Source organism: Netta rufina (assembly GCF_964035555.1).
Source record: "Netta rufina genome assembly, chromosome: 4".
Lineage (NCBI taxonomy): Eukaryota > Metazoa > Chordata > Aves > Anseriformes > Anatidae > Netta > Netta rufina.
This window is the reverse complement of record NC_140127.1, coordinates 7,315,835-7,334,346: the sequence shown is the minus strand read 5'-3', so window position 1 is coordinate 7,334,346 and position 18,512 is coordinate 7,315,835. Positions and strand designations below refer to the sequence as shown.

The following is an 18,512-nucleotide window of genomic DNA, read 5'->3' as shown; positions in this document are numbered from 1 at the left end:
AATTAAATACTTCTGTGGAGGAATTGAAGCTATTGACAAGAAGCTCTTTAGCACTGAGATAAATTATTCCTATCTCTCTGAACGGGCAGAGGAATTGGTCCTAAATTCATAATTGCTGTATTTTCAGCTTTTTCCCCTAGTGGTCAAAACAGGCCAGAACTCCAGTTGTCAGTTTTCAGGGGAGAGATGCTTTCCATTGAGACTTACTGGACTGAATAGAGGCACGCTGACACATCAGAATACAAACACCAATACTTAACATCTCAGTGACTGCCTGTAAGTGATTCTTGGAGGGTTCTTGCCAACTTCCAGACTTTGCTTCTGAAGGCTTCAAAGCCTGTTGAACTCAATAAGTAGAGCTGCTGATTAGATTTGGTATCAAACGCTTAGTTCATAAAGCTTTATGAACTATGTAATTTTCCTCCAAAAGCTTGTGACAGCTTTGTGTGAATCTGTCATCTGATGGACCGTACTTAATCTGACTTTCCTCTAGCTTAACAATAATGTGAGACCTCTAGCTTAATAATAATGCCTTTACCCAAAGATGCGCTGCTTGGAAGCCAGATGCTTTCAAAGTACAGACGCATTTCTTTCAACCTAAACACTGTAACAAACATGCATTTTTTTTAGCCATATCCTTAGGAGGCCGTTTCATCTCTCCAGTTGTTGGTGTGACTACAGCAGGCCAAACTTGCCCCATGAGGCACAAATAAGAGAAGCCTTTTCCACTCTGGTTTTCCTTTGATGCTTTATTTTAACTTCAGAGATAGCACACTGTGATACAGCTGATAAATCGCTGTACTTGAGAGTTCTCGGTATGAACTCAGTGAACAACTAATGAAGATAACGTGATTAGTTTTATTGGATAACTGAAGAATTGCTTGGTTTGACTTCTCACAAAGTGTACAGCTGTGTGAATAAAAAATTTAGGACTACAAAGCTAAATATGAAATCGAATAGGAGAAGTGCATGTTTCTTTTGGGGATTCTTGGCTGTATTACTGATAGTTTAGAGCATGAAATCAACAGACTTTTGAGAGCTTGGTGTCCAGGCTGGCAAGGTAAAGGCAGACAGTAAGGGTGCAAAAGATCGACTCCTTCACTATTTTACTTTCAGGACCTCTATTACAAATACACCTGAATAATCCTCTCAACTAAAAATCTTTTAGAATTCACTCTAGAATTCATTCTTCAATGCATAGGTTCAGATTGCCTTACAACGATACAAATTTTTATTTTGTACAAAAGCTCTCCACAGAACATACAGCTTCATCTGTCCAGGTGATGAGAACCAAAGTATGTACATCATGTTACTGTAGCTCTTACTGCATATTTCCTATCATGCGCCTACATTATAACATTTATAGATTTTTTCTTGCAAATTCTGAAGCTGCTTACTTGTCTTTCAGCTTCCATTTAATCAAATTAAGCTGGAGACTTAACTTCAGTTGGAGCACCTGTGTGTAGTTCCTTGTTTAGCATGATTTGTCAGTGGATGTTATGTATTTTTAACATATTAACATATGTACTTTTAAACATGTGTTATGTCAATGTAATATGTCTCACTAATGTGGATGATTACCTGCCTTTATAGTAACACGCACATGCAAGCATTGCCTGTAAGTAAGACATGCTTAGGATAAAACCATCCATTGTTATTTCCCTGGGGTAAACTCAACTAGAACATTTTTAGTATTCCCATCTTTTTTGAAATACTAATCAAAAAGCAAGGTGTCACGATGAAATTGCTGTGTGACCATAATATCTAACAGAACAACTCCACCTCCTTAAGATAGGTATATCATGGGATATAATGATTTCTGGTAAGGGAGGTTTTTCAGATGACGTCGTGGATCACAAATTCATATTCTAGAAACTTGAATTTCGTGCCATCAAAGTAAAGAGAATTGTTTGAGCAACACATCATGCCTTATGGAGACCCTGGTAATATGAAAGCCTGGGGCTGCAGTCCTGCAAGCACTTCAACTTGTATGTAATGTTTTTCCTGTATGGAAGCTGACTTGCTGGGTTACTGGCAGGAAGAAAATTGCAGCTCAGCCTACATGGAGGCAATGATGACGCTATCTTTAGTTGTTGTTTGACCTGCTTTTAAGCTTGTCAGTATTATTAAAATGAAATTGATTTTTGAAATATTGGAAGAGGGAAATCATGCTGTATGTGGTGGTTTTGGTGTGTGTGTGTTTTTTGTTTGCTTGTTTTTAACAGACCAGGATCTCCAGTGATAACCCACGGATAAGATGGGTTTCAGTTGGTTGCTTTTGATGAAGCATCCTATTGTAATAGTTACTGTAGTATCCAAAAAGAAAAGCAGGAGTCTCTACCAGCAGAATATTGTTGGGACTGCTGTATGTGTAAAAAATTGTCAGAAATGAAGTGCACATTTCAGACTTGAACTGTCTCTTTCTTGTTTTAATTTATTTATTTTTGTTGTGTATGTTTTGTTCAGCTGAAAATCATCTAAAGCTAAAACGATGGATTGTACAATGTTCAGAAGAACATTGTCAAAACACATTTAGGATTGTGCATGGATATTGCTTCCTAGCAGTATAGAAAAATTAAGATAAAAGACTTTTTCAGCTTATCAAGGAGAAGAATGTTTTAGGAATGAGTGATATTCAAAGAGATTATTCTGTAGTCGTCTGAAGAAGAGTATCAGAAGCCCAATCAGCTGAGAAAGCTAATAGACTGAGCAGAAGCCACTGGAACAGCACAGTGTTTAACAGAACAACATTAATTGAAAGACAGAGCCAAGGCATGTGGGATTTTTTGTGGTGGTGATGAGAAAAATGAGGTAAAAGACTCGAGACAAAACATAGTAACTGATCAAAGTTCTTCTTGAGCTGGTGAAGCTCTGAATCTATTCTTGAATTCTCAGTTTGGGAGTTCTTGATGTGTTGATTCCTGAGGTCAAAGAAGACAACTTAACTGAGGAAAACCTGTGTGTCTTTTTCCTCTACTGGTGAATTTTCCTTTTTTTTTTTTTTTTTTTAAGTCATCTGTTACCATTGTTCTGATTAAACCCATATATTGAGGCTTATGAAAAATCACGAATTACTTAGTTTGTAGAAAATACTGTGTTTTTTTTTGTCACCTAACAGTGCTAGCAACATAACAAATTGTATCCTGATTTCTCTAATTCTTTCTATCAAGCAGAAACATCAGTCCCAAAAGAATGGGATTGGGTTCCCAGCTGCTAGTAAAACAATAGGAGGAAAGACAGACTGGGAGAGGGGAAACGAGAGGAGCTATAAGCGCTTTTTTGTTTAATTGATATTGACACTGTAGAAATCTTCCTAAATGCCTGTTTAAATTGCTAAAAGAAGCAATGTCCTATATCAGTAATTTCAGAAATAAAAGCAGGATGCCTTAAAAAACCTGCAGAAATATAACTGTAGGTGTTCTGTTTGCTTGCTGCAATTTTATGAAAATTCCCGCAGGCTGAGGCAGTGCTACAATGCAGCAATAACAGATTTTGTGCTCTGTTCTGTAGCTGAGGTGTCGCAGAATGCCCTGCAGAGAAGAGTGGAGAAGGGATTTTGACAGGACAAAACAGCAACCCCCTCTTCACCTTGTGGATGTCAGCTAAAGCTTTTAAGAGCGAGCGATGGTTTCAAAGTTGGTGGAAAGTTGAAGAAGTTGCCTTCATGCACTTAAAAATAAGCCACTTGGTCATGGGCTCTGTACTGTTTCCTTCCTGCTTATGAACAGCTCTCTACTTCTCAGGGCAGTTGCAAAACTACAGCAGCTTTTCTCTGCTAATGTTCTTCATCAAAAGACTGGTTACAAGCTGTGCCCTTCTACTTATCCCATTAACTACTACTTTTCTTCACTTGTCTACATATTTAGCTGAAATACATCAGTTGTTCAAATTTCCCAGCTGATAAAAGTTCCAGTAATTTTCCCAAATTCAGTGGGATGTGCTTGCAAGTTCCTGAATGCTTTCCTGCTGAAGTCATGTGTCCTTTCACAAGGTTGCAGCATCTTTCTACTGTGTATAACACAAAGCTTCAGGTAAAGGAGCTAAACACTGTGTGGTAGAAATATATTTACAGTACAACTTCTAATTTGTCTTAACTGCCAGTTCAAAGTTTAGCAAGCTCTTAAGTGAGCAATTATAATATAAAAAATAGATCTCGCAGTGGGGTATTCATAATTGGTTGTTTTGACAATGGTACCCACAGTTGTCATTGACTTTTGCTAGAGTTGGTAAGAAAAAGATCACTTCACCTTTAGGAAGCGACTCGGGAGGCATTAATGGCCACTTGTGCCTCTTCAGAATGAGGGCAAAAGGAAAGACTAGGAGCTTTCACTCATTTCTTCTGAGGCCATTAACCTTACTATACTTATGAGGTAAATATGGGCTTAGGGAAGGATTTTCTGAGAGATCAGGTCTAAAAATGTCGCCTTTGCTTCGTGGGTGGCAAAGCCATTAGCTTATAGAGAGCAAAGATTGTCTGCTGGTACCACAGCTGCCTGCAGAAATGGACATTGAAGTGATGCAGAGGTGGCTAAAGGGAACAGCAGCCACGGGGGCTGTTGGTAAAAGCATTTTGCAAGAGAGGGATCATATCAGGGGCTGCCTAGAAAGACTTTGCAAAGCAGTGTGTTAAAAGCTGTTTGAAATTAGTGAAGCTCATTAAGATCATCTGATGGCTCTCACAGTAACTTGTAACAAGTCAGAGGTGTCCTAATCCTAGCTGATCTACTTACCTAAAGAAAACAAACAATTCACAGGTGTCTATCTCAAACATGAAGATACTCCCATGTGATAATTAAATTAAAGGGAATCTAAAAGCCCAGGACAAATAGACAGTTTCATACCTGCTTTCCCCATAAATTTCTGCTGGTTGTGTGGCTCCCTCCCTCCCCACCCCACGGGATATATGATGCCAACTTCATTAGTACCCAGCCTAGGCTGGAGGTGGGATAGCATCATGCCCAAAAGGAAGCCCAAAGCAGAGACCTACCTTTGGTCCTCACCCACCTCTAGGTGCAGACAGCTTTTTGCTTTTAATGCATCTGTACAGCAGCATGCCCCAGAAGCCATGGTCCTGCTCTGCTAATGTGCATTTTATCTAGAAAACACCCATACAGCCACCCTACTGTATGAGGCTTGTGTAGTTCAGATTTCTTGCACAAGAATTCATGTAGTTATGTTACTGGAGATGAACTGTGTTCAATTCCATATCAAGTTCACAGCTGAAGAAGCCTGGTCATAGCACAAACTACATATTTAGCAATGCAAAATATTTCAGGCAGCCAATTTTACTCTTTATTAGGAGCATACCGATAGTGGTAGAAATGCAATTTTTTTCCAGAGATGCAATTCCTGTTAAAATTGCCTTTTTCCATCGCTTTTTGCCCTGCTAAAAGACATTCAATTCCAGGGTCAGTTATTTGTTTGTTTAAAGATAGTAAAACCATATTTGTTATAGACCCTGATTTCACCATAGCATTGAAATGTCTTTGTAACAGTGGATGTTCATTTTGGGAATGAAACCAGGAGATAGGTTACAGTAATTGTGTGATCACAATACAATTTATATTACTTCTTCTCTATAGGCTTGGGTCTTTTGATGGCAGTCTTGTCCATTGTACCCGGTGTAAGCATGAAATAGAAATTCATATTCTGAAAGGAAGCAGTTTGAATTACTCTGCAAACAGAATTTTCCTTTTATGCTGGTTTTTGAAGCAGTAAAGATAGAAAAGATAAAATTATTAATTATAACTGTTAGTAGATTTCTCAGGTTTCATTAACATGTAGTGGAAATTCTCCTTCGAGTATGCTTTTTGTCCTCTGGTAAGGCTCTTTTTGCTGACTCTATTTGACCTTTTAGAATCTGCTAACAAGATGCATACTATTGGTTAGAGTTCATGTTATTTGCTCTTTTAAAAAATTACTTATTGACATCTATTTCATTGCTGGACATCTCCAAAAAAAAAAAAAAAAAAAAAAAGGCAAAAGTATTAAGATATCGGACATTTGTGGATGTTTTTTGATAAAAAGCTTGCACTTGGACTTTTTTTTTTTAAGAGAATCCTATGTAATATGCAACAGTACAGTTAGGTTGGATGTTGTTGTCCAAGCCTTAAAATTACTTCCACATTGATTTACTGCTGGGGTGATGTCTCCTTAAGTCAGTGACAACGATTGTTGTCACGTTTTGTTTTGTTTTCTTGAAGATGGTGAAGTAGAGACAAGAGTAAGAAGTCAAATGGCTGCACCTTAGGATACCATTCCTAATTCTTGTAGTGGCGTCAAGTCCAGCCTGTGGAACTTCAGTCAAAATGTTGAGCAGTCAGGATCGAAGACGTTGTGCAGCAACTATTTCACTGAAGAACCTTAGCTGCTATTACAGTTTTAAGATTGCTTATTATAATTCTTTAACTTAGCAGGAGAACTCAAAGTATTGTAAAGCAGGCTGCAAATATGAACTAGTATAAGCTCAAACACATACCCTTGTTGATAAAAGCTCAGTCTGCCAAGACTCCTAAAATAAGCGACTTGATTTACACAAATGCTGTGCATTTACAGTTTCTTGCTTGCCTGATGGAAATAAAAGTCAGGCAACACTCAATTTAAAAATCAATTTAGGTTTGTTAATGTGGCTTTCATCTAAAATATGTTGTGTCAAAACAATATTGGTATGGAGCAGTGATGGAATATTCTTCATCCAAAAAGCAGTCAAGAATTTGTCCTAACAATTTTTCTGTTCAGTCATAACTTCATTATGCCTGCTGCAAGAACTGAATGCAAGTTGCTTGAATCCTTGTATCTAATGATGAGGTGGGATTTTACTCCTTTTCCACGTTAACATTCTGCAGGAGCAAAAAGGAGAGAAGCAGGGGGAAAGGTAACTAAATTCACCACTGCTCTGCCAAATTTTAATATGGGGAGTACGTAAAAATCAGAAGGTTTGTTTAAAACAAGATGAAGTGGCAACTAAGAGACTTCCAGAAGGAATCAGAACTCTTATTAAATCTTTCTTCCAGCAAATGAAGGCCTGAAAATATATTGCATAATCTGTAGGACAACTGATAGCCGGGATGTAAAGGAGAACTCAAGAAAAATAACTGCAAGTTAAAATAGAGAGAAATAAAATGAAATATTTGCATCAGTGTTTGTTTTAGAAGGATCTGTATAGATTCTCAAGCTGTAGTCCTGGCTGGGAGACACGTGAAAAGGGACTGTCGAGTTGAAAGAGTCATGAAGTTGTAGCAAAAAAGGGCAGGACTAGGAATGATCAGGGCTAACTGGTATTCATGAAGAGCTCTGAGGGAATTTAAGAACAAGGTAGTGGGATTTCTAACAGCAGTATGCAATTTTTCAGTTTTGCAGTACTAAAAAGGTATAAATATGACACCAAAACCCAATTTCTCTAGGTAGGGACCTGACCTTGAGAACTGCAAGCAGGTTAATGGGTTATCTCCACCAGACAAATTAATAAACTGTAATAAGATATTAAATCTGTAACGTGGAGTCTAACTAGGTGACTTGTAAGAATCTGAAAACCTCATCAGGTCAGTAATTGTTTGAACTTAAACTTAGCTACTGGTACGAAGTATTCAGGGTAGCAGAGAAGAGGGCTGATTGGGAAATACCTGGGAAAGGCCTTCTGGGATTTAGTAATTATGCAATAAAATGACAGATGATATTTAGTGTAGGTAAAAACAAAGTGCTGCAAGTGGAAAAAGGAGTCCTGTGTTGTCATACAAAATGAAAGGCTTTAGGCAGGCTGTTAGCACTCTGGAGTGAGACCACGCAGTTCCATGATAACGCCAACTTGTTGCTAGGCAGCGGATCAAAAAGCAAATGAAATTAGGAATTATTAGAAAAGGAATAGAGAACAAAACAGAGGACATAATTAGGACAATGCCTAAATTACATGGTTCACCTACAAGTTGAGCATCACGTGCAATTCTTCTCCCATCATCTCAGAATAGTTATATTAAAGCTGGAAAAGGTTCAGGAAAGAGCAGTGAGGGTGATGGAGCTGATTTTCCATAAGGCACAATCAAGTAGACTGGAGCTGTTTAAGAACTAAATGCTGGGAATGAGTAAGTCATTAAAAGTGCAGATGGGGCAGATAGAGATGGAGAATAAAATGAACTGGGGGCTTATCAACTGAACTGAGCAGGAGCCAGGTGTAAAACAGAGCAGAGGAGGCACTTCACACAGTGAGTATTAAAGATGCTGCCAAAAAGACCCTGAGGGTGCAAGAAGTTGATGGTGCCCTGGGGCAGTCTGGATGCATACTTGGAAAAGAGACGCTGTGTGCTGATGTGTAGACAAATCACAACACAACAAACCACAGGCGATTAGAAAGCAGAGTAGGAAGGCAGAGGGAAATGCTATTTATACTTGGTTTCTCATTTTTCTACGTGTAACTTGCAGGTATGATACAGGTCTAAGTGCTGGAATTATAATCTTACCTTTGTTTAGCTTTGTCCCAGTTCTCCAAGGTGAAAAGTACAACCTGTGATTCAAATAAATATTGTGCTATTTCAGAGAAATCATAGAAACCTTTATCAGATGCATCTGGCTTTTAACACTGATTTTTCATTAAGGTGATAAGCAAATTTTTGCAAGTCTTTGGCAGTCATGTAAATTTTCAGAAATGTAGTATGAAAGTATAGCATCATAAACGTATCAATTTCAAATTTCTCAGATTAAAAACATTTCTAAAGCATTATATAATACACACCTATGTAAAAGCATGTCTTGGCTGTAGAATTTTCTTTCTGGAAGGAAACATTTCTCAATGGAACTAAAGTGCTTTAAAATCCCTCTAAAAAAAAAAAGTGAGAGATTTCTTAGTTACGCTAAAAGGTCCATTATTGAAATATATATGTGATTTGTAAAACTTTTGCTTGGAGAAATTGTTCTTTCAGGGACAGTTCTGTACTGGTAGCTTGATAACTGTGATTCAGTAGTGCTAATATTCAAAAGACTTTTATTAAAATAAAAAAAATGTGGCAGATACTTCATAAGAGCGGGACTGTTCTTTATGGAAACTTTGGTTTTTTTTATACAGATAGCCATTTGGAAGAATTTCCCACTCTCCTTCACTGTGCAGCCAGATTTGGATTAAAGAACCTTGCAGCTCTTCTACTCAAGTGTCCAGAGGCCACGTGGGCTTGTAGGATAGCCAACACACACGGAGATGATCCAGCAAGTCTTGCTGAGAAGCATGGACACAAGGAACTAAGAAAATTAATCAAAGAATTGTCAGTAAGTTCATATGCTTTTTCATACGCCATCAATAAGCAGGGCACCGTGATGTTTTTACTACTCAGTAACATACTGTCTCCTCTTGTGAAGCCTACTGCATCACGGTTCTTCTGTCTTAAAATATTACTGTGCTCTTGCTGTCTCAGACGGGTCAAGATGGGGTTCCACCACTTTGTCTGCACTGTTTTAATGGAGTGTGTTTTAAGTGTTTCTGTGTTGCTTGACTTTAGGCATGTAATGGAAGAAGAGTGAAAAAGAAATACCTCACATGGCCTAGCTAGGTCTGTGCTTTCAGCTGTTACCAGTAGTTATATTGTAAATGGTCTACCCCAACCATCTGGTGTTGGAGATAAAGACTTCAAAAATGATTTCCTGAACTCATCATTGTCTTGCTTCAGCATTTGACAAAGAGAGTGCTTGCCCTGCCTTGGCTGCCCACTCCATTGTGAAGGAAGATGAAACTTTCCTACCTTTTGTTAGATGGACTAAATCTTTCTTCAGATGGCTATGCAGGAGGGGAGGTTGGGCAGTAGTTGCCCTTCCACATGAAAGATAATAACAGAGAAATGCTGTCCATTCTAGCAAGCAAGCTATTGCCAGTAAAATGTAACAGAATTGGTAGTATAAAAAGTAATATACCGTAGTGACACTTGAGAGCTTTAACCTGTTTTAAGTCCTTGCTGTGATAACTATAGTATGAGGTGATAAGCCTTGCCCCAGAGGTTTTAAAGCCTAGAGCACAAATCAGGTAAATATCAGGACAGGATGTGAAGGTTGGCTATGTTGTGTAGGCATGGTGCAGTTTTGCTGATGGCGTGATTATTTTTTTTGTGTTGGATTCCATGTTCATGCACAAGCGTTCACAGCAGTCGCTGAAGAGAAGGAATGGAAAGAGTGAGAGAGCAGAAGGTTCATTTGGTCATTATCAGTCAACTTGACGTAACCGTGGATAGACACAAGACCGAAGATGGGTTTGAAGAAATATAAGATAATAGTTATGTAGGGCAGGATTTTTAACACAACTGATGAAGAAAGTGCAAGAACCGTAAGGGTGATTTAAAATAGGAAAAGATAGAGTAAAGAATGAAAACTGACTGACGTTAATTATTAAAATAGTAGAGTAAGGATTGATTCTTTTTTTTTTTTTTTTACTTGATACAGCTGGCATCTAATGTAAAGGTGAAGGAAAGGCATTGGGAAATCTGAATGAAAGTTTCTTGTGGTCAGTGCTGAATCTTAAAGATGACCTTAAGAATACTTTAAGAGCTGATCTTATTAAAATGAGTTCAGGGGAAAAAATTGCAGCCCCTACTGCCTGAAAGTAAGGCATTTTGGCAGTGGCCAAGATGCTGAATGAGAATGTTTTATTTACCTTTTTGTTGTTGTTAAACAGCTATTGATACAGGCTTAAAAAAGCTGGGGGAGGGAAAATATCTACAAAGCAAGAAGTTCATATCTAGTGGAGAACGTGATCTGGTGTCTTTCAGAATTGACAGGGAATAGTTCCCTATGCTTACAGGGCAATGGATCTGATCTCAGAAGCACTGCAGAGCTTTTTCTGCTGGTAATGCAGAAGAGTATTGTACTACAGACATGATGTGTTTACCTCCGTTCTCGATACCATAGCTAAGATCAAATTCATCTAAAGAAAATGTGATCTTCCTTACCATTCAGCATAAAGCTGTCCATGAAACCAGACAAAAGCAGACAAAATTCATGGATTAACGTGTTAGTAATTTTGCATTTAACAACTTCTAATTCCTGTAGTTGCCTGACAGTCAACCTTGCACTGGTCAGAGAGCCCCTGCAAGTAGCAGTGTGATGTACAAGGTCAGGTCCTCTGGGTTTTGGAGCTTACCAGTGTGCTTTGAAGAGAATAGAACTGCCAGATGGCCTCTTTCTAAGTTGATATGCCCCCAGCACATGCTGTATGTAAAGGATTAGTAAAACTAGGCAGAACATGAATAAGTTGATACCTATCTCTCTGTGAGATACCTGTTTCTTTGCTAAGGCGGTCATGTTGGTCAGAGAGTTGAGCACTGATAAATTAACCGTGGAAACCATGGTTAGCCATGGTTAATTAGTCTTGGTTAATGATGATGGTTAATTCTGTCGGACATCTATTTGTTTATGCTAAAATTGTAGAAATATTCCCTCCTGCATTTCAGACGTGTCTTTGTTGTGCACCCCACACAGGACTGGAGGCTCCAAAAAATGAATCCTTTCCCTTTTCTCCTGAGAAATGCACTCATATTTGACATAATGGTATAGTTTGGGGTGACTGTAAGAGAAAGTACAAGCACGTATGGTACAGGCAGACTACAAGTGATACGCATTGAGAGACTGCATTGTGCTACGTGAGTCTTTTTGTATTTCAGTAGGTTTTGTCAGCGATGGAAGGCAGTGTTTGTGAGGGTGAGGGATTTCACTCTACAATTCTAAATTTTTCCTAACAGGATATGTGCATATCTCAGATTAACTTCTCATTCGTAGTTGGGTAGTTAACTGTCTTAATGATTCCTTGGTATAAAGCTATCAATCTATAGCGTGGATTTTTAAGGGTAAATCTGATTTTATACAATGCAATCTTTCACTGAAGTGGTCTCTACATGGTATGTATCAGCTATTGTTTACATACAAGTTATTGATAATACTTCTTGGCTTGTGAGGACTCCTTTCAAAAGTCTGAATGCTTGTACCAGGACTGAACTGTAACCAACTCTGCTACCATCATAAGAATGAGACATCTGGCTAGGATAAGTAGTGTACCTCCAATTTTCAGCTGATATAAAGGGCATGGCTTACTAATGCAACACAAATAAAAATTGGAGCATTCTTCAAGCCTGCCAAATGTGTAATATGGTATTTTAGAAATGTTAGCTCCAACCCCAGGAAGAAAAATGGCTTATTTGTGTCGCCTGTAATAGTGCACTTAAGAACAAAAACACTTACTGTACTTCTGTAATTGATGGGAATGTGGAAAAGAAATATTTGTGTGGCTCTGAGCCAAGCAGAATTTAGTTTAACCACGATCCAGGAACTTCCCGTTACAGTTGGAGCATTGAAATTGCTCATTATTACAACAGAAGTACTTTTGTGCTTGCCGTACCTCTCACTGTTCTCAAATTGGTACCTGTGTTTTGCCTTTCCTTTAAGGAACAGCCTCAAAAATATTCACAGTAATCCATCACTTCCATCTTGAAGAATTCCAGAAAAATGAGTGTATTAAGCGTATGTTCAATTTGTCCGAAAACCTGGAAAGTGCCTTTCATGTGCCTTTGTGCTGGGGAGCCCTCTGGGGAGTGAGAATTTCCTGAGGTGGTCAGGGAGAGGAGGCAGCAGAAGGAGAAGGGGCGACACCACGGCTGCAATTTCTGCCTTCCAACCTGGGGCTTTTTTTTTTCTCCCCCTGTGCTCGGGGCTCTGCTGGCCAAAGCGAGCCGTAGGACCTAATTTGCACGCTGGTTCATCTATGGCACAAGTGCCCTGCCATTTTTAAAGGAAAAAACCTCCTTTCTGGAGCTGGATACTACTGGCGTTGATGCGGGGAGTGTTCCAGCCACAGAAGGCAGATCTGGAGGGCTCGGCTGGCATGCCAGGAGCTGATCTCCTCAGCTGTGTGAAAACAAAGCACGAGGGAAGGCTCACACAGCACATAGCCTGCTTCTGTTGTTACAGCTGTATGGAAGGGGGAGTTGGGAAGAGATTTTCACCTTTTAGTACCACGGTTACATACACCATTACATGCTAAAGCGTCGCACCCTTTAATACGCCGTATAAATGCATGTTCCCACAACCAGCAGTGTCTGCCTTGTCTCTCACACTCCTGCATTTCAAAAGCTCGTTGAAAATATCTCCCTTGTGTGAAGGGAACATTGCAAGGCTCGATCCGTTTGTGTTACAGGTACTAAACTGATGGAGCCGGCCCCGAAACAATCTGGTTAATGGGGATTATGATAAAGCTGAGTTTCAGACATACCGGTAGTTTATTAAGCAGATTGTATTTTTCCTGCATTTTAGCACAAAGCTGCTTAAACGGACACTCATTTCCAATTCCAAGGCACGTTTCATTCGCGTTTAGATGGAGTTCAATTCTCTCTCCTGTAATATAAAGGAGGAATATTGCTTAATATTCTGCGATAACATCCAGAGTTGCCACTTCGTCTTGTGATTTTCATCCTCAGTAGAACCAAGTACTTGAATGTTTGCCGTAATTACTTTTGGGTTGGATCGCATAAATCAAGCGTGTGAATTTAAAACTAGTAAGAGCCTTTTGGTAGCAACGCTGGCTGGAGTCCTCATCTCAGAGTATCTGAAGAGGAGAAACGATGAACCTTTTGAGCTTAGTTGCTCCAGCTGATGGCTCAAACTCCACCAAGAATGGCTGCAGTCCTTTTGCTTCCCATTAGCTATAGGCTAAAGCATGGCTGCAGTCAGGTGCTACGTACCTGTGACAGGTAAGTACCTTGGTAAGCCAGAGCAGTCTGCTCAGATATCGGGGCCCTCCTTCAGATGTTTGTCTGCTGGGCGTGCTCTGTCTCTGAAAGCTGTTTTGACACCAGGTTGCTGTTCTGGTTACCAGCTGTGGTCTTTTTAAGCCTGCATAAAAGTTCTGCCCACGGAAAATAAGGAAATCTCTTAAATGAAGCTCTTATCCAGCACACAAAGGAAGACTTCAAAAAAGAGAGGAGAGAAAATTTCCAGGCATTAAGTGACTAATGAGGGGAGTATATTCAATTTGTGACCTAACTGCTTAAAACTGGAGGTCGCACTGATAGCCAGTCTAGGCATTTAAGCTTCGCAATGGGCGTAATTCCTTGTTCCAGCACTTCGGTGCTAATTTCTCCCTTCCTCTGCTGTGCTACTGAATGGGTCAGTCAGGAAGGTTACTGTGTGCCACTTAGAGTATACCTCACCATTTCTAAGAAAAATACAATTCAGAAAGCGTTTTATCGCTTGTTATTGCAAATAACTTCTGATTGTTGGCTTTGGCCTTTAAAGCAGATTCCTAGGGGTGACGTGAATGTTATTTAAATACAAAAATTGAAATGGTTGTTTCATGTTCCACCACACAGTCAAGAGAGCACAAATTCATTTTGAGTTTTAAAATCCCTTCTAAAATTTCTGAATTGGTTGCCTAAAATTTGAGGCAGAAAATACAGGTTCGTTTTTAACCTGCCCAAGACCGAACTGTCCAAGTGGCACTGGCCAGGCCTGTGACAATCCATATCTAAACAACGGACAGGTGGAAAAGTCGTCGTCTTGCCACTAACAAAACCCTGTCTGGGTTTCTTGTTTAATATAATTTTCTACGTCTGCCAGCTTTAGGCACCTCTTAGGAGCCCAAAACCTCTTTTTGAAAATAAAATAGGCATTTAATTCTGCAGATTTTAGTGAAATTTCTGTGAATTTAGGTAGATTGGGGCAGTGCCTCAGAACCCGTTCTGTTGAAGAAGCGTGTTGGATAAGCATTGTGTGGGTAAAAGTCTTCCTGAAATGACAAGCTGGATTTTTATAAATCTTTGTGAGCTTAAAGGCTGGGCAGGTGTGTAGGCTGGCAAATAATTCATCAATGTGCATTTCACCCCTCTCACGCCTGTCTTTTTGAAGTAAATGGTTGGACCAGAATCCAGATTTCCTTCAAAGACCTTCAACTTGGTAAAAGAGAAAATTGTCTACAAAAATGCTGCATTGGGGAACTGGAGGGCAGTTTTTTCCTCAGCTGTTTTAGGCAGAAAGAATCTTCCTGGCATCAGAGCTGCCATCTCCAAATGGCAATGACTCTTTAGATGGCAGGTACTCCTTCAACAAGGATTCCCATACTTGATAGCAAATTCTAGCAGCTCATCAGGAATGAGCTTTTACAGACACAGAACTTCTGCTCTTACAGCAGTGTTTGGCTTTGTGTTTCTGGAAATGGCTGAATGAGAAGGCAGAGCTCCCCAGCACGAAACTATCACGTTTTCAAATCTGGTTGCAATCTCTTCCCGAGCTATTAACGTTCTGCTGGGCAAGGACCACATGTAGCAAGATGAAGTGGGTATATATTAAGGAACCTTAAATGAAATGAATGGGATTGCTCTCAGTATTTGTTTAATTACTTTAAATGCTGCTATAGTGTTGCGCTGGGCCGTTGCTCATTACTTTCAAATAGCTGGAAGAGGATGCAAGAGAGAAGGGGATTAATCTGGTTTCTAAAACTTGTGCTAATCCACTGATGATTCCTCTGTGAAGCCTGCTGGGATAATGTTCTTTCAATAGTATTTTAATGTTCGGAAACGTTGGCTACACGCATCCTTTGATATGCTGGAAGTTACTTAACTGAGAAGAACAACTGAATATATTCTTTGATATGTTTTAGTGACTGGATATTCACAAACTCTTGGCAGTGAAATTGAATTCATAAACTTCTTGAGGAATTTGAGCTGAGGAGTCTATGAACTTCTGCCAGCTGATAGGCAGATGACATCCTATGATTTCAGTCAGATGTTTGTTCACAGGGACCTCTTTTTTTTTTTCCCTAAAATTGCTTGTGGAGAAGCTTTGTATTGTCAGTGCTTGGAGTCGTATGGGATGTGGCTGGGGGTATTATTTTACTAGATGTCAAGGTTTCCTTTTCACATACTCTCAGAGGGACATGAGCTCTGTAATAACAGCTTGCTGGCACACACTGCCTTCTGCGGTCAGAGTTGACGATTTGTGTTTTAGTGAAGAGAAAGGGTACTGACTGAACATGGAAAAGCTTTGCTTTAAGGAGAAAAAGCTCAATTTCTTCTTTTAAAAAAAAAAGACATTAAACTAAACACGTTTTTAAGGTTTCTGTGTAGACTTTCATTCAGGCTAGAACCTTGCACCTTAGCGGGGATCAAGTCTTCTGTCGTAACTGGAGAGAATGATAAAAGAGTTGGAAGCCTTCTAGATGAGATGCTTACTGAATTTTTTGTATAATTTAAAATTAACTAGGACGGTTTTTCCAAAGAATTACCTGGTATTTTGTCTAATCTTCTGATATTCGGCAGTCATAACAGTGGCAGAGTGGAAGTCAGTTGTTTGCAAGTCAGTGATTCAAAAAGCCTTCACAATTTTTAAGGGAAACGAATACTAATGGAATTACTAGGCAAAATGCTCATGAATTGGAAACAGGAAAAATGAAAAAGGATTCTGTAATGACCCTTCTGTTCTTAAATATATTTATGACTGCAAAACCAAGGGATCACCAGAGTCCTACTGATAGTTTTGTGACAAGGCAACATCAGCAAAGATGCTTAGCTAGGGGATTTTGTTATGTTGTTGCTCGGGGGGGTGTGTTTGGTTTTTCAGAAGTAGTTTCTAGGCTGAAAAGAGTCATCCCAATCATTCATCTGCATTATTAGGCTCTGAATTTGCTTGAACATGTGAAAAAGGTTTAGACAAATTTGTTAAAGAAAAATACAAGTACAGTGTTTTACAGAAATAAGAGAAAACAAAACTGACCATGTTATGTTGTCATAGAAATCAGTGGCATGCTATGCCAAACCTGTCCTCCGTGTCTTTTAAGAAGGATGCAAATAAATATGTTTTGGTAGAGACTGTACTAGCCTGAGGAGGTGTTAGAAGGTAGATGGTAAAGATGCACAGAATAATGACTGTTTTCCAAGTAAACAAGCCACTTCTGCTTAACCTCTGTCATAAGAGAACAAGCAAATTTGACATGAAATGCTGTTCACTGTGAGATGTAATTTCTCTGTTCAGATGGTTAAGATACTACTGAAGCCACAAGCAGAGGAAGGATTTAAAAGGCCAGACATTTCAGTGGATGTTGAGAAGGTTTTGTCCCTGTATGTAATTCTTTGTTTCCATTGTGAGAGCAAGAATCCTCTACCCGAGGTTTACAACCAGTTGCAGGAGTTAAAGGAGAACCTTTCCCAGGAAGGAGCTGCTCCATAGTTGTCCATTAGAACAATTGTTCCCTGCACCTTTCTTGTGCTGTTCTAAAAACTGTCATTATGTGAGCATGTTCTTTCTTCCTACTATTTCTTCTTCAAATACAGACGTCTCAGACACCCTTACAGTGCAAAGGAAAAGGTGAAATGATTTCAACTCATCTGCTAACTCCAGGTTTACTAACCAAGGAAGGAGCGCTGGGGCACACCAGTGTAAAGACCAGGAGCAAGTTTAGGGTGTTGCCGCTGTTGGATGAAGTAATTTGAAGGTATGTGTTGAGCTGTCAAAAAGCAAATACACTTTGAGATAGTGTATGATCTCAGTGAGACTGTCTGGAGTATGCCCTACGGCTGCCTCCCAGTGATCTGGGAAGGAGTCAAACATCTGTCACCTCCTACAAGTTGGTGAGCAGGAAGCAAACATATCAATGTCAGCTTTCTGCAGCCCCTCAGAAGGGGAAAACCAGAAACAAAGAGCGCGCAAAGAGCAAAACCGTGGTAAGGGGGGTTTCAGTTTTGTGAAGGAAAAATAGAAGAGGAAGGCAGCTGTTCGTTATTGTGGTTATATAGTCTGTGTGCCAGGAATAGCTACCTTTTGAATGATATTATGAGGTCTGAAGGGAGATTTTTGGTCTCAAAACCCAAAGAAAAACTGGGGGGAGAAGGAAGAATTAATGAATAAAGTTAGGTACGAGACTTGCCATGTCCTTAGCAGTCTGAAGTTCAGAGCTCTGCACAGCTCTAATAGTGACTTACGAGACTTTCCTACAGCTGTAATTTATTGCTTAATTAGAAAAATTGTCTTTAGGCTCTACATCAATAGAATGACCACTGGGGAAAGGCATTTCTCAAAGCTACCAAGCCCATTATATAAAACTGCTTTAAAAAATCCATTCCTGCCCTGCATATTGCTGGTTCTGTTTAACACAGCCATGCAAATCTCCATTTATAATTCTGAGGAGTCTGCACAGAAGGCACGCTCGTTGTTTTGCCTTCTCTTCCCACCCACATATATTGTTCTACAATAAATGATTCAGTATTTCATTACCCAGACTCTAGGGTACCTAGCAGTATTCATTTGCTTTTCTTCTATCTGGTACAAACTTAAAACTGGTTTCTGGGTTCCCATACTCTGCCAAACTCCAATGGGGATGCAGCAATTGACACATATGTTTGCTTTCCTGGTGAAAATCAATATGTTAAAAGATTCCTTTAATAATGCATGCTTAATAACCATTGCAGTCATTATACTGCTGTCTGTAACAGGCATAGGCAGCCTTCCTCAACCCCATGAGCTAAATGCCAACATCTTTGTGTCTGGTAGCAGCAGCGTATGCA

The 18,512-nt window shown here is 39.5% G+C and overlaps 1 protein-coding gene across 1 annotated transcript in view; it reads left to right on the top strand.

The window, feature by feature from the left end:
- BANK1 (B cell scaffold protein with ankyrin repeats 1) overlaps positions 1-18,512 on the top strand; it is a gene marked incomplete at both ends in the record, with an annotated part of 125,638 nt that overhangs the window by 49,154 nt on the left and 57,972 nt on the right. The window contains one exon of the mRNA XM_084286018.1: positions 9,056-9,252. Within this exon, the coding sequence (XP_084142144.1) occupies positions 9,056-9,252 (197 nt within the window). The remainder of the gene's footprint in view (positions 1-9,055; positions 9,253-18,512) is intronic.